The following is a 16,051-nucleotide window of genomic DNA, read 5'->3' as shown; positions in this document are numbered from 1 at the left end:
TGGAGTGAAAGTGAAGCTGGAGAAATGTACTTGGTTGGCTGGGGAAGTGGAATTTCTTGGTCATAAGGTGAGTGGGAGTGGCATAAGGAAGAACGAAAAGTTTGTGGAGGGAGGGACAATTGAGAGTAATTGCATATGTGAGTATAGCTTTTAATAAAGCAGAGCGGAAGTATTCAGTGGTTGAGAAGGAGCTTGCAGCAATAAGGTTTTGTGTGAAAGCATCGAAAGTATTTTTGTGTCGGGTAAAATTTGTTATAAGGATGGACCATCGGCCATTAGTGTATATGATCAAGAAGGAAAGTGTGGATGCTAAGATCGCGAGGACAATTGAGGATTTGAGTGAGTTTGATTTTAGATTAAAATATGTGCCAGGAAGTAAAAATGTGACTGCTGATACAATGTCTAGGATGCATGGTGAGGGTAATGGTATCATGAAAAGTAACTGGGATCCGAATATGGTACCTGATGGGTTAGTTGTAAAAGAGAGGTTTGAAGGGGATGACAGTGTGTGAATGTTTATTTTCAGCATTGAAAGACTTGGAAGGTAAAGGTCTGGTTGAAGAGGTACCTGGTAGTGCAAATGAGTTGTGAATGAAGTTGATGAGTGATGTGCAGAAGGAAGTGGCATATGTGGAGGAACAAGATGGGGAAAAGGAAATACTGCATAAATTGATGTCAGCAGTAGCAGAGTTGTTTGGAATAAAAGTGGTTTTTTATTTTGGATGGGACAGACCAGTTGAGTATCAAGGGAGGGTAAGTACAAGTAGTGAGCATGGGGTTTTTGGTGATTCAGTGTGAGGAGCATGGTTATAATTGGTTGGTTAGGAAAAGGGACCGTGAAGGGGTTTTAAATCAGAAGTACAGAAGTGGGGAGATATCAGAGGATAAATGTGATGAGGATGATCGTGATATGGATAACCAGGTGGACGTAGCAGTGAATGTGTGTATGCATGGGACTCGAGGGAAAATGGTGACGTTTGTCAGAATAAACGATAGTGAGTACTGTAGTTTAGTTGACACCAGGGCACAAGTTTCCTTACTGAGTGGGTCAGTAGTACGTGAACTTGAAAGATGCGATTGAGAAGTGAAAAGGCAGTGTACAAGTGTAAGAATACATGAGTTAGGACAAGGAAGTGTTTTAGTATGGGAAGAAGTATGGTTAAAGGTTAGGTTAGGAGATCTTGAAGTAATACATAACTTTATAATTACAGGAGAAAATTATATGCCATCTTGCTTTTTGATAGGGATAGATTTTTTGAGGATGCATGAGGTAGGCGTAGATATAAGAAACGGGATTCTTAGAAAGACAGGTTGAGAAATCACTAGGATTCAATATATTAATGTATTTGTAGTGAACTTGTGGGTATGACTGATATTGCTAGAAGTGAGAATGATTTGTTGAGTGAGGAAGAGATGGAGGAAATGCAAGATAAGTGCTTGGAGATAAGTATGTTGCAACAATGTGTTTTAGGAGGAGTGCGTATGGAATATTGGCCGTGTGAGTTGGATGTATATAAGAGGGTTGCTAAATGGTTTGTAGTGTGTAAAAACATAGTATACTTTTTACATCAGGAAGGGATGTATGACAGGGAAGTGTATGTGCCAGTGTTTTCTATTCAGTCAGCTGTGAGTATGTGTTCGTTGGTGATGTTGCCTATATGTGTGTGTAAGCCAGCAAAAATCTTGAGTGATAATGGACCTGAGTTTGTGGGATGGGAATTTGAAGAAATATTGAAGGAATGGTTTATTGTGTATGTGTATTCTATTCTGCATATGCCCAGAGTGAATGGTTTAGCTGAAAGGGCTGTTAGAACGATGACTGAAACTTTACGAATGATAAGAAAATGTGACAATGATTGGGATATGTATGTAGGATGTGCAGTGGGGGTATATAATGCCAAACTGCAGAAGAGTATAGGTAAGTCTTCTTGTAAATATGTTAAATTTTGAAAGGATTATTAGGCCGTGGCTGAGTCTCTTAGAGAGTGATTGGGGTTTGTGGAAGAAAGCAAGTGAAAGGTTTGAAAGTTTTAAGGGGGCCGGCCGGCTAATGCCATTTTTTAAGGACAGGACTTTGACATTCATACCACTTAATAAGGTGACTTGGGACATCTCCAAACCGCATATGATTTTCGCCTCTGACCTTCGGTTTTGTGACGCCAGGGAGATTTATCCCGAAAATAATCATTTTTCAAATTCTATCTCCTCCCTTGATATTTAATATTAAGACCTGGGATTACTACCATATATAGACCTGATGTAGACCTCCAATCAAATGGAGAGTTTTTTTTCTAAAAGTCTTTTTTTTGCTAGATATGAATTTTTCAATATGGTAAAAAAATAAAACCTATAAATCAGAAGAAAAAAAAAAAAAAAAAAAAAAAAAGACGAAACAAAAATTGGAAAAAAGGGCTCTATTTGATTGTTCTATAATGTCTTTCTGAGTTATATACCAAATTCCAATGCTATAACGCTTTAAAACTAAGTGAGAAAATAGATTTTGAAGGTCAATAAGTATAGTTTTGAGATACGGGCGTTCAAAGTTTTCCTTCGTATTTCTATAAAGACAATGTTAATAAATAATGATTATTATGAATGTATATTTCATTTTGTGTATTAATAAACCAAAACTATTTTATTTATCATAATTTAATCATAAATGATGATCCCTTTGCTCATATATCGTAGCCTGGGGCACTGCTTGAGGCAAGATGGGCCACTCCTTCCTACGCAATTCTCTCTCTCCCCTTCACTAATTCGGCTTATTAAAGCGAATTTTCTTCTTCTGTATGTTAGCGAGATGTTTTCCTTGTATTTTCCTCTTTGGCATGATGAAGTTCTTGCCGAAACAAAGATAAACAAACGTAAATGCAAGAGAATGTCAGAGGTGAAACTCGAAGGTGTATACTCTCTTTTTACAAAGACAATTTAATAAATCATGATTATTATGAATTTCATATTCCATTTTGGGTATTAAAAAACCAAAACTTTGTTATTTACCATAAATGAAGATCTCTTTGCTCAAAGATCGTAGCTTTGGGCACAGTGTGACGTGTGCTGTCAGGCAAGACGGAGGCGTTACTACGCAACCCTTACTAGCAACCCTCCCCTCTCTCTTCACTAACTACGCGTATATTATGATATTCTGTAATAATACTTGAGCGATTTTTCTTCATCTGTATGTTAGCGAGATGTTTTCCTTGTCTTTTCCTCATTAGCATGATGAAATTCTTGCCGAAACATACATAAACATACGTAATAGCAAGCGAATGTCAGAGGTGAAATCGAACGTGTAACCTACTTGAAGTTTGTTGTGATCGCACTAAATCATGACTGGACTTGGTAGCAGAGCTGAAGTCTCCCTTCTCGACTCAGGGAATGTCTACAGATGCCATTTCTCCCGATTTCTTTGACAATAATTATCAAAATTTACGATAATAGAAGAAATATTGCATTTTCTTGTACGGATCAATGTTTTAGGCTTATTGAGTTACGTTAACTAATTACCCTGTAACTACGAAAGTAAGAGGAATTTTGACGAAATATTTCGTATATGTATTCTCAATTGCCATATGAAGCTCCATGAATTTTTTCATAACTTTACATTTTTCGCCCTATACCACCATATATAGGGGTTCCGGCCGGCCCCCTTAAGATTAGGGATAGTGTTTTAAGAGGTTGAGGTAGGAAGAATGAATGTGAACATAGTATGGGAGAAATTCGAAGGGCCTTTTGAGATTTTGGAAGTGGGACCGAGTGGAGAGTTATGTTTTTGGGAAATTGCGAGTAGTTGGGGGGATGGATGAGGTTAGGGCACACTACAACCAGCTTCGTAAGTGGAGGGACGTACCACAGTATGTTCGGGAGAGTGTGATGAGTGAATGGTTGAGGGTGAATAAGTATGAGCGGAGTGTCAGTGAACAAATGGGTCTGGGAGATCAACAGTTAGTGTTGGTAGAGTATGGAAGAAAGCGGAAGAATGTAGAGAAAGGGAATGGAAGGAAGAAGCGTGAACAGCATGATAAGGGAGTTAGTGTTAGGGTGCAAACGGTTCATAAAGTGTGTAATATGGATGACTTTGAAGGAATGAATGATACTTATAGTGTATGTGAGTTTAAATTAACAGGGATAAGTGAGACTTCAGTGGGAAGGAAACCAAGTGGTAAGGAGGTAGTTGACTGTATGGATAAATCTTTGCAAGAGTTTGACAGAAGTATGGATGAACTGAGTGGTTTGGTAGCAGAAATAGGCGAGATGTTGGGACCAGAGCTAGATGGAATGAGCTTTGGGAGGAGAGTATAGGGAGATACCGAGAATTTGAATGAAATTGGTTTACAAGAAGTGAATGGCGATGTAACTGAGAGGGTCCTCAAACAAGATCCAGGGGCCCTGCATCCAAGCACCTTTGGGACTTACGAAAAGCAATTTAGTGTGGGTGTTGCATATGTAAGGAGATGTTGTCAAATGTAACGGGGGATTTGTCGTGTTTCATGTTTGGTGTTGCTGTATGACAGTATGTAGGTATATATGTTTTTCTGAAGAATGTGAGTGAGCGAGAGAGAGAGAGAGAGAGAGAGAGAGAGAGAGAGAGAGAGAGAGAGAGAGAGAGAGAGAGCATAGAGAGAGAGAGAGAGAGAGAGAGAGAGAGAGAGAGAGAGAGAGATCGTAATTGGTGGATGCATAATAAGGAGTGGTTTGATGGTGGGCAAAAGCATCTGTGTAGTCTGTTACAGAGAGTCGTAAGGAGTCAGTAAGTCTGATGGTCGAGTCATAGTAGAGAGTGGTCTTTTGGAAGATTGTGTTGATGATCAGCTGTATTGTGTTTTCCTGGAGTTGTTATTTGAGCTGTTATTGGTATTGTGTGTTGGGAGGTTGTTGTGCTGGTGCTTGAAGGTTGTCATGCTTGCATAGTTGGAAGGTTGTTGGTGGGCTGTTGTGATTTCTTGGTGTTGTGGTTAGATGTGGACTTATAAGATTGTTGTTTTGATGTTGTCGGTGTTCGTCTGCTCAGTGATTTGTCGTGTTGTTGAGTTATCGCATGGTTGTAATCCTCAGTTGGTTGTTTTGTGTTATGATTCTCGTGTGTGAGAGCTTTCTTTGTTTCTGCTGGTGGACCAATTGTCTTGTCGAATAAAGTAACGTAGAAAGGAAAATGTGGGGAGCTTTGCTTGCTTTCGTTGCTTGCTTGTGATCCCGCCACAACTTGAAGCAGGGTGGTAGTTCTTTAATGTGCTAGGAGGGGGTTCCAGCAGTCATCACCTATGCCACAACTGTACCATCAGAGGACCAGGGTACTCAAATCTTTATTTATATTTTCCATAGAGATTAGAGAGAGGAGAAAAAAAATCACCTGAAAACCTTAACATTTTTTTATCAGCCTTTCATGTAGTTTATTCTTTCACTATAGGAATAAGAAAACTGACTCCCAAATGTCTGCGTCCCTACCCTACCCCACAGGGGATGGTACAACACAATTAGTGTGTCCCGCTTGGTAGGACTGAGAGTATTACAATAATACAATCATCCCCACCCTAATCATGTTATGGGCAAACCAGATAAAAAGCAGAGAATCCTATCCCCAGAACCAGATCCCCCTGGAATCCATGGTCCAGCCCTTGAGATATCGAATTGATATCCCTTAGGTCCAAACATTATCAGGTAGTTGATGGTTCTACCACAGTTTCCACAATTTACCTTCAGATATAAACTCAGTCCCAACCATGATAACTTTCCTTATTTGTCAGGGTCAATACATGTTTTGCAAAAGTGGAAAATTCACAAATATTAATCCAAAGAAATATTATTATGATATATGGGACTCTTGGACTCAAACCCAGGAACAAATTCCTGGGGTTCAAGAGCCCCTCACCACGTCATGGTGGTCCCAGGTTGTGTGTGTGTGTGTGTGTGTGTGTGTGTGTGTGTGTGTGTGTGAGTGTCAGTCAGAGTCAGAGAGACAGGACGAGAGAGAGAGACGAGAGAAGAGAGAGAGATGGGATGAAGAGGAGACGAGGAGAGAGAGAGAGAGGACTGCTTTTACACATTACCAAAATTTACTTGGGAATTGGATACTTATATTTTCAATAATTACATGAAATAATAAAAACTTACCACAACCTATATCTCCTGCAAGCACATGGGATTTTGTCAAACTCTTAAGCACCATTTTATCTACCGGCTTCAACTGGCCCAAAACAATATCTTCATTGTTTAACTGCCTTACGATCTTAAGTTGAAGAGCTGTGCTGAGTGCAATCAAACTTTTCTGCACACTTTCAACTGTAAAACAAGAAAATGAATCAGGGGATAAAAAAGGTTCATTTTACATACATCTTTCTACACCTTTTTGAATAAAATCCAAAGTTGTAAGGACCTCAGCCATACTTAAGAATACTTTTTTGGTGTCTAACAATACTATAGAATAAGAGCCATTTTTATCATGGGAAACTACCATAAGCCTTGAACCCTACCCTAATTTTTCTTAAAGCAATAATTTAACTTACCTTGTCATTAGCACTGAATCTTATAAGTTATATATTACCACTAGAGGCGGATCTCAATGGAAAACAAATTATATATATCTAATATATATATGTATATCATAATCATATTTTACTAGTCTTCATACAGTGGTACATACCTCAAGATACGAAATTAATCCATTCCGAGGCAGCCTTCGTATCATGAGCTTTTCGTATCTTGGACCGCATTTTACATGTAAAATGGCTAATCCGTTCCTAGCCCTCCAAAAACACCCCAGTAAATTTCATAATAAAGCTAAATTGACCTATAAACAATGAAATACTACAACAATTTGGACCATTCAATACCTAACTTAATACGTACTGCTAATATACCTGTAAATAAAGTGTATTAGTGTACATGGTATACAAGAAATACTATACGTACATAAGTACGTATGTAGTAAAATGTAGAAGCTTACCTTTCGAGTGAGGCTATCTCTGATAGTGGTGACAGAGGAGGAGGACAAACGGCAGATACGTACGTACACTTAACTTTACGAAACATAAAAAAAATGTAAGGGAAACATAAACTAAACTTTACGAAATACATTAACAAAACTGTAACACTTAACTTTACAAAAATTTGGAATTAAAAATTCTTTTTATTTTTTTTTTATTTTTACATTTTTTTTTTTTACTTTTTTTATACTTTTTTTTTTTTTTACTTTTTTATACTTTACCTTTTTTTTTTTTTTTTTTTTTTTTTTTTTTAATATAAAATTTCAACTTCATCCCTTTCAACTTTCTGTTTTCTAGTATCACTTGGTTCTTCCTTTTTGCTTACTACTACTCCTACTAAAGACCTCTAAAAAATAACTATCCAAGGAAGATTGCTTCTGCCTGCTTTTGACAATGGTCCTGAAACGACTCAGGCAAACGTCATCGAACTGTGCCAGCATATGACCTGTGTAAGCCTTTTTGGGGTGTCTCTTTTCTACGAATGATTGCACCTTATGAAAAGCAGCTAGAGCTTCCTCCTCATCGCAGCTAGAGAACTCCTCTTGAACGACGTTATGTTGCATGGCCTCCAACTCCTTCAGGTCATCGGTCGTAAGCTCCTCTTATGCTCCTCGAGGTCATTGATGTCGTCCTCGTCGATGACCAGCCCCATGGACTTGCCGAGTGCAACGATCTTGTCAAGATCTGGTTGCAAAACAGTTTCAGGATCATCAACTGTTCCTGAATCTGCAGCACCAGCTTCGCCCACGTCGAATCCCTCGAAGTCTCGGGCGGATACGGCATGAGGCCAGAGTTTCCTCCACGAGGAATTCAAGGTTCGCCTCGAAACCTCCTGCCAAGCTTGGTCAATGAGTTGGATGTATATCACAACATTGAAATGCTCCTTCCAAAATTCACGCAAGGTGAGGTTTGTGGTATTGGTGATGTCGAAACATCTCTTGAAAAGATGTTTCGTATACAGCTTCTTGAAGTTCGATATCACTTGCTGGTCCATGGGCTGGAAGAGAGGGGTGGTGTTAGGCGGAAGATAAAGAACCTCGATGAAGGAATACTACACTAGGATATCTTCCTCGAGGCCAGGAGGGTGGGCTGGGGCATTGTCCAACAACAGCGGACATTTCAGAGGGAGTCACTTCTCTTCCAAGAATTTCTTCACTGTCGGGCCAAAACACAGATTTACCCACTCGGCGTGAACAAAAGCCTCGTTATCCAGGCTTTTGCATTAGCCCTCCACATCACTGGAAGCTTCTCCTTAAGCATTTTGTGGGCCTTGAAGGCTCGAGGAGTCTCGGAATGATAGACAAGTAGGGGCTTCACCTTGCAATCCCCACTGGTGTTCGAACAAAGTGTGAGCGTAAGCCTGTCTTTCATAGGCTTATGCCCAGGTAGCTTCTTCTCTTCCTGCATAATGTACGTCCGACGAGGCATTTTTTTTCCAAAAAAGGCCAGTCTCATCACAGTTGAAAATTTGCTGAGAACTGTAGCCTTCGTTGATCATCATCTCGTCGAACGTCTTTTTAAAGGCTTCGGCCGCTTTCGTTTCCGAGCTGGCCACCTCTCCGTGCCGCACCACCGAATGGATGCCAGTCCGTTTATGGAATTTCTCGAACCACCCATGCGAAGCCTTGAAGTCTGGGGTTGGCATTGATGTCCCTTCTCCTCCGTCGTCTTCGACCTGGGTAATCAAATCGCCGAAAATAGCGCTATTGTATCGCCAGCGATTTCTTTGTCTTTTATCCAGACAAGAAGAAGTCTTTCCATTTCATCGTGCACGTGGGTCCTCTTGCTGGACAAAATAGTGACGCCCTTGGGAGGTGTACATAGCTGTTTTGATGACATCCTTCTGCTTAAGGATGGTGCCTATTGTCAACGGATTTCGGCCGTATTCCTTAGCGATCACACTCCATCACATACCAGCTACATACTTCTTGATAATCTCTATCTTCGTCTCCAAAGAGAGCATCCTCTTCTTTCCGTGAATTTCAAGTTTCTTGGGACCCATGACTATGTATATACTGTACGTAATTATGTTATGTAGTATGTATACGTAAGAAGTAAAGTTCTCACACAACACAATAAAGTATACTACAACGAAATCACTAACGAATTTACGTTAATAAATGAAATTGTTAGAATGAACGAATACCTCGTGCGTATGATACTGATGATGCCGTGAAGTGACCGAAGAATCACGCCGCTATGTAGATGCATCATGGGAGGGATGCTGACCAATAGGAGAGAAGGATCTCATGGCGGTGACTAGCATCAGGAACCAAAGGGAGAGCGGGAGGATGGTAGCGAGTCTACTCAGTTGGCGGCGCACGAGTTTCAAAATTGTTATTGGTGGTCCGGGCGAATTTTGGACTTTGCAGCAACAACCTTTCGTATCTTGAGCAATTTTCGTATGTAGAGCCGTAAAATTTTTCGTATTTGCTTTCGTATCTCAAGTTTTTCATAAGTTGAGCCTTTCGTATCTCAAGGTACCACTGTATATTAAAAAATGATAAGTTACCTGTCGCTTTCTTACTAGACATACATATTGCTGTAATAGCCACAATGACCCCTTAACATAACTAAAATAGATGTAAAACTTCACTTTACACTGACCTGATAAAAAGTCTTTTCAATGGCTGTCAATACTATATTCATGGGTAGGATAACCTTCTCCTTTGGCAGTTTCTCTATGCCTACTGAAGTGGGGACTAAACATTTCCCTCCATCAGTAGGCTTTGAGAGACCACTGAAGGAAATAGTTATCCTACCTACAAATATGTATAGCATTGAAAGCCATAGAAAAGACCTTTTATCAGGTCAATGTAAAATAAAGTTTTATTATATCTATTTCAGATACGACCCAATATGCTCAACAGTTAGATTTTCAAAATTTTGTGGTAAGGGAAACAAAAGCCAATGGCAGAAAAGCCATTTGTCTCTGTCATCCTGAAATCTGACAATCCTACTAAGGAGTGGACAACCTTGACCTTCCCTTAAATAGGAAAAAGCTCCCTCTGGATGTGGCTACTGAATAGTTTGGGACTCTTATGAGAAAAATCTCAAGAGGGGACAGCCTTAGACAAATTTCATGCTAGGCTCTACCTCCTCAATATCATAATCTTTACTAGTATGCTGGAAGTTTCTATTAGAAGGCCTCTAGAATCCTCTAGAACAATATTTGCTGCTGTAGCCAAAACATTCATTCAGACTCTATAGGAAACACGCTATGATTTTCTAGTGTCACATAAAGGCTAGAATGGAAACATGGGCTAAGATGCTCATACTAGGATAAGCAACCCCTTGAATGCCTAATAAAGGTTAGGAAAAGGCAGAGCCCAATAAGAATGATATGATCGGGAACTCTCTTCTACAGCATCACATGCAATGGAAGTCCTTCCCTCGGAGACAGAGGATTATCCTAAATGGGCTAGGGTAGAAATTATCTCATCTTCCCTCTCCCCCCCCCCCTTTTTTTAAAGAGGTTTCCCAAGAACCAGACCCCTCTGGGAGATTATGGGAGATTAAAAGGAGTCATAGAGAAACACGTATACTTGCCACCAAGCACATCTCTTCAGTGTTCCCAAGATTCCTCCAAATAGTGGGTGATCCTCGATATATCAAAATTGAACAAACACTTTTTGCTACAGTTTCCAGATGACTACTGTTGCCCAAGGGTGTTCAGTCATTCTGCAAAGGACCTGGACCATCTCTAGATCTGAAAGAGACACACTGACATGTCCTCATCATTGTTCCCTTCCACCCCTCCTTAGGGTTTCTGATAAGGAAAGGTACCATACATATTCAAGGTCATTCCCACTAGGTTAAACATTGCCCCAAGAATGTTTACAAAATTAATGACCAAACTCATAAAAGAACAAATCCTCCCTTACACCCAGCAGAAACTATCAGTGGCTGGGACTCGTTGGGATATTCTTCAAGGCCAGTTGTCTTTTGCCACCAGTACTCAAAAGAGAATAGGGAAGGAACTAAAAACGTTCTTTGCACAGCTCAGCATTTCCAGACATCAATTGGAGAGTATAATAGGCCTGTTACAGTTTGCATTTGTGGTAGACCCAATCCTCAGAATGCAACTAAAAATGCAAACAAATTTTGACTATCTCATAAAAGAAAAAAAAGACTTGGGATCAACTTCAACAAAGTAGTTAAAAGGTTGAGGAAATATTCCAGCAGTGGACCTGGAAGAGGTTTCTGGCAAAAAAGGTCACCCTGCCTCCTCTGTCTTTACAAGTGATAATACACACAGATGCCTCCTTAACAGGTTGGAGAGGCCGTTGGGAGATCATCAGGTAGCAGGGAGGTGGTCACTTGCTCTGAGGAAGTGTCATGGCAACTTTCGGAGCTAATTGCCATTTTCCTATCCCTTAGAGAACTGAAATCTCCAAAAAGGGACACACATTTTGGCCCTAATATGGTTACAGTTAAGTTAAGCATATCTTAGTTTAACCAGACCACTAAGCTGATTAACAGCTTTTTCTAGGGCTGGCCTGAAGGATTAGATTTTTGATGTGGCTGGGAACCAATTGGTTACTCAGCAATGGGACCTACAGCTTATTGTGGGATTTGAACCACATTACATGTATATTTTGAAATGAATTTTTATCACCAGAAATAAATTCCTCTGGTTCCGCATAAGGCAGCAGCACGGAGCGAACTCGGGTTACCAAATTCATAGGCGGATACACAACCCACTCGTCCGATGGGGAACTTATAGGACTAGTACAACGTCCTACTTTTACATAACTGCCAAGTACCCTGTATCCCTTAAACTAAAATGCTTATAACAATATATTTTAATAGTTCACAGCATAATTAAAAGTTCAAACAAATATAGACCTTAAATTATGATACTAAAGAATTTCATATTTCAAACAAAAATACATCGCAAACCAGCACCCTAAAACACCTAAAGTCAGATTAACCTCCTATAATATGACCAATTTTAAATCAGTTTGTATTTTTCATAGCTAACAAACCTGAGGTCTTAACAATAACAGAAATCTTCTAGCGCTAACTGGAAACCAGTTACAAACTAAAATCGTAAATGCAAGGAATCTGTGGTATCTGATGTGTGGTTGAGGTGGAAGCACATCATGAGAGCTTTGAATCCAGCTTTGAACCCAGAACGAAAAGTCAGAGGGGTGGCTAGAGTGGGCAACTGACATTAGGGCCTCAGATTTGTTAGCTGTGAAAAATACAAATTTATTACAAATTTACATGGAGCAAGCCTTTGGTCTTAACAGTACTTGGAGGGAGGTATGAAAATCCTAAACCGAGTTGGGGTTAAGCATGACAGATCAAGAAGAATGCCTAGGCTTCTAGGTTACAAGAGAAAGGCAGCCTTTACAAACACACAGGGATGAAGAAGCACTACCATGATGAGACACACGACTGACGACAGACTCATGTCCACAACCGACAACAACCTCATGTCCATCACTAGAAATATGTCCATGGAGATGAAGAACAGGCAAAGGAGCTGCAGACTCTGGAAGAGGAGAATGCCTAGAAGGGCCTGGAATGGCAACCTGAGAAGGGAAAGCTCCAACTTCTTAATCAGACCCTTATCGTCCTTATGACGAACTCAAACAGGCTGAGGACTCTGAGCAGAGGGAAGATCATCACTTACTGGCACATGTTCACATACGTGAAGAGGAGACTCTCATCCTTGCTGGGAAAAGGGCGATACATCTCTCCCACACCCAGAAGGTGAAGCGACAAAGTCCTGAATCCTCCAATGCCTAAGTCAAGTGCGAGGAGGAGGAGAGGGCAAGGAGACAATAGAGAAAAGCTGTTGATCTATGATGCTTCTTGCTAGACACTCCACAATAGCTCCAGCAAAAAACAGTCCAACCTTTCAACCATAGCCTGAAAGAAGGTCTCTGATGGGTTGGCAACTGACCTGGATGATGTCATGAAAAAAGGTGCATGTGATGTCACGGCAACAGGAGGTGGAGGAGTGATGTCACTGAAGCCGACGTCACAGGCAGAGAGGCTACTGGGAGTGACTCACAGCATTGAGACTGGCAGCAGCCGAGTCGATGGCTTCACCGAAGGCAAGATAAAGGGCGATCCAGGATGAGGCAGAGTTACCAATGGCATTCAGCTAGGTGGCAGCACATGAGATCCAAAATAATAGACCAGGAGGACATGAAATGGGATAACAGACCTTCCAAAGAGGGGGGGGGGGGTGCAAGATGGTGCTGCCTCCTCTCTCCCAGGAGGGAGATCTCCTCCCAAAAGCGAGGGACAGTGTTAAACACTATACCACCCTGAGCAACTCCCAGTACTACTTCAAAAGATGAATCAATGGAAGAAAAGGAAGGAGACTGGGTGTCAATAGAAGATAAAGCAGAAGGAAAAATTCTGGAACAAGGGAACGCAGAATTATCCACTCCAGAGGCAAGGATCCTTCCCAAGAAGGACTAGTAATTATCCTACGATGCTCCCTCTTCTTGTAAAAACTCTTCCACAGTGAAACAGACCAGAACGACATTCTGGGGACGGGTTAGTAATACAGTGGACCCCCCATATTCGTTTTCTCCGGATTAGCAGATTTCTCTCTGGGCCATGTCTACCCATTATTTGCAGGGGATTCGCATATTCGTGGGATTTTTCCACCAAAAATAATAACTAAATAGTGTATTTTGATGTTATTTTCATGACTAAATACATTTTTATAGTACAAAAATTATTTATTAATTTTCAAATACTAATATTGATTAATACTGCATTAGTAAGTTCAATAAGATTAAATGATATCACATAATAATAAAAATAGTAATTCTCTCTCTCTCTCTCTCTCTCTCTCTCTCTCTCTCTCTCTCTCTCTCTCTCTCTCTCTCTCCTACAGAGATGTATGGTTTTTTTGTATGATAAATAAATTATTTACTATTTTCAAATATTCATGTATACAGCAAAATATCAATTCATTAAAGAAAATAATAATGTGAATTAGTAAGGTTTTAATTTATAAATTTGAAAAATTATGTAAGAATGAAGGAAATCCCAGTCTTCTCTCTCTAACTCCAGGTACTAAAGCTGTCAATTATCAAGTAATGGGGCTGGAGGGGGAGAAGCTGTTGTGTTGTTGCCACCAAGTGTTCATGCAATTTCTCTCTCTCTCTCTCTCTCTCTCTCTTCTCTCTCTCTCTCTCTCTCTCCTCATTTACTGAGGCTCAAGAATTTTTATAGTAGTACATGTACTATATGTTTTTAATACTTTCAAATAATAATAATAATAATAATAATAATAATAATAATAATAATAATAATAATAATAATAATATAACTAACTACAAAATTCATATTACGTGATAGTATTTTAAAGAAATACAATAATCTATCCATTTCACTCTTTTAATTAAGGATAACTCCTCTCTCTCTCTCTCTCTCTCTCTCTCTCTCTCTCTCTCTCTCTCTCTCTCTCTCTCTCTCTCTCTTTTGCCACATAAGATTATGTATGTCATAGTGGTAACTCCCTCCCTCTGTTTCGCTGGAAGCATTATAAGTATTTTCTTTGAGAACAGATAGATATACACACACACACACACACACACTCTCTCTCTCTCTCTTTTACTGAGATGAAAGAATTTTTATGGTACTAGTACGTAAAATGTTTATTGATATTTTCTGTTGTTAATAAGTTAAATAATAATATAATAATAATAATAATAATAATAATAATAATAATAATAATAATAATAAAATTGTAATTACAAAATTCGTACGTGGTAGTATTTTAAAGAGATAAAAATTACCTTTCCATTTCACTTGGAAGGATAACTCCTCTCTCTTACTGAGATGAGAGAATTTTTATGGTAGATGCATATGTTTATTAATATTATCAAATAATAATAATAATAATAATAATAATAATAATAATAATAATAATAATAATAACTAATTTCAAATGAAAATTCTTCCCTTCGTCTTTTTCTGTATGAGTTTCCCTACCTTCTCATAACTCCAGTGGCTTGGAGCTGGGAAGCTGTCAAACATGTCAAGTTATGGTGCCATACAACGGTCAAGGAATTTGATGGTTTTTATGCAATCTCTCTCTCTCTCTCTCTTACTAAATAATACTGTAACTGTAATTACAAAATTCATAAGTGAGTATCTTAAATACATTAATCTTTCCATTTCACTCTTTTAAATACTGTAAAGACAACTCTCTCTCTCTCTCTCTCTCTCTCTCTCTCTCTCTCTCTCTCTCTCTCTCTCTCTCTCTCTCTCTCTCTCTCTCTCTTGGCTGCAAGTGTTAGAGGTATGTATGTATGTACCTATATACCTTTAATGGTATTAACCCTTAAACGCCGGAGCGGTAAATAAAAAAATGACTCCCGTGTGCCGGAGGGGTTTGAGAGTGAGTGCGTAAGCGGAAAAAATATTTTTTTCAAAAAATCACAGCGCGCTTAGTTTTCAAGATTAAGAGTTCATTTTTGGCTCCTTTTTTTCTCATTGCTTGAAGTTTAGTATGCAACCATCAGAAATGAAAAAAATTATCATTATCATATATAAATAATGCGATATATGATAGCGCAAAAACGAAATTTCATATATAATTGTATTCAAATCGCGCTGTGCGCAAAACGTTGAAGGTAACAAGTTACTTTTTTTTTTCGTTGTAATGTACACTAAATTCAATCATTTTGGTATATAACAAATTGTAAAACGATAAAAGCAACACAGAGAAAATATTATCACAAAATAATGCATGAATTCGTAACGCGCTTACGTAAACACATATTTTTTTCAAAAATTCACCATAAATCTAAATATTGTCCTAGAGACTTCCAATATGTTTCAGAATGAAGACAAATGATTGAATATTACTATACTGTAAGAATATTAGCTTACAAATGCAGTTTTCGACCATATCTGACGAGCTAAAGTTGACCGAATGTCGAATTTTTTATATATATTTTTTTATATGCAATTATTTCGGAAATAAGAAAAGCTACAACTTTCAAATATTTTTCGTTTTATTCTACATGAAATTGCGCACATTTTCATATATAAAACTCTATGAAATGCCTAATATGAAACGGAGCAAA

At 38.9% G+C, this 16,051-nt stretch overlaps 1 protein-coding gene across 2 annotated transcripts in view; it reads right to left on the bottom strand.

Moving 5' to 3' along the window:
* The window catches only part of LOC135219304 (uncharacterized), a 347,240-nt gene that overhangs the window by 112,102 nt on the left and 219,087 nt on the right, over positions 1-16,051 (bottom strand). For both annotated transcript variants that reach the window (XM_064255961.1, XM_064255960.1), the window contains exon 16: positions 6,112-6,279. In XM_064255961.1, coding sequence (XP_064112031.1) covers positions 6,112-6,279 — 168 coding nt within the window. The remainder of the gene's footprint in view (positions 1-6,111; positions 6,280-16,051) is intronic.

This window comes from Macrobrachium nipponense, chromosome 1, assembly GCF_015104395.2.
Source record: "Macrobrachium nipponense isolate FS-2020 chromosome 1, ASM1510439v2, whole genome shotgun sequence".
Taxonomy (NCBI): domain Eukaryota; kingdom Metazoa; phylum Arthropoda; class Malacostraca; order Decapoda; family Palaemonidae; genus Macrobrachium; species Macrobrachium nipponense.
The sequence above is the reverse complement of the archived record's forward strand: the minus strand, read 5'-3'. Positions and strand labels throughout refer to the sequence as shown.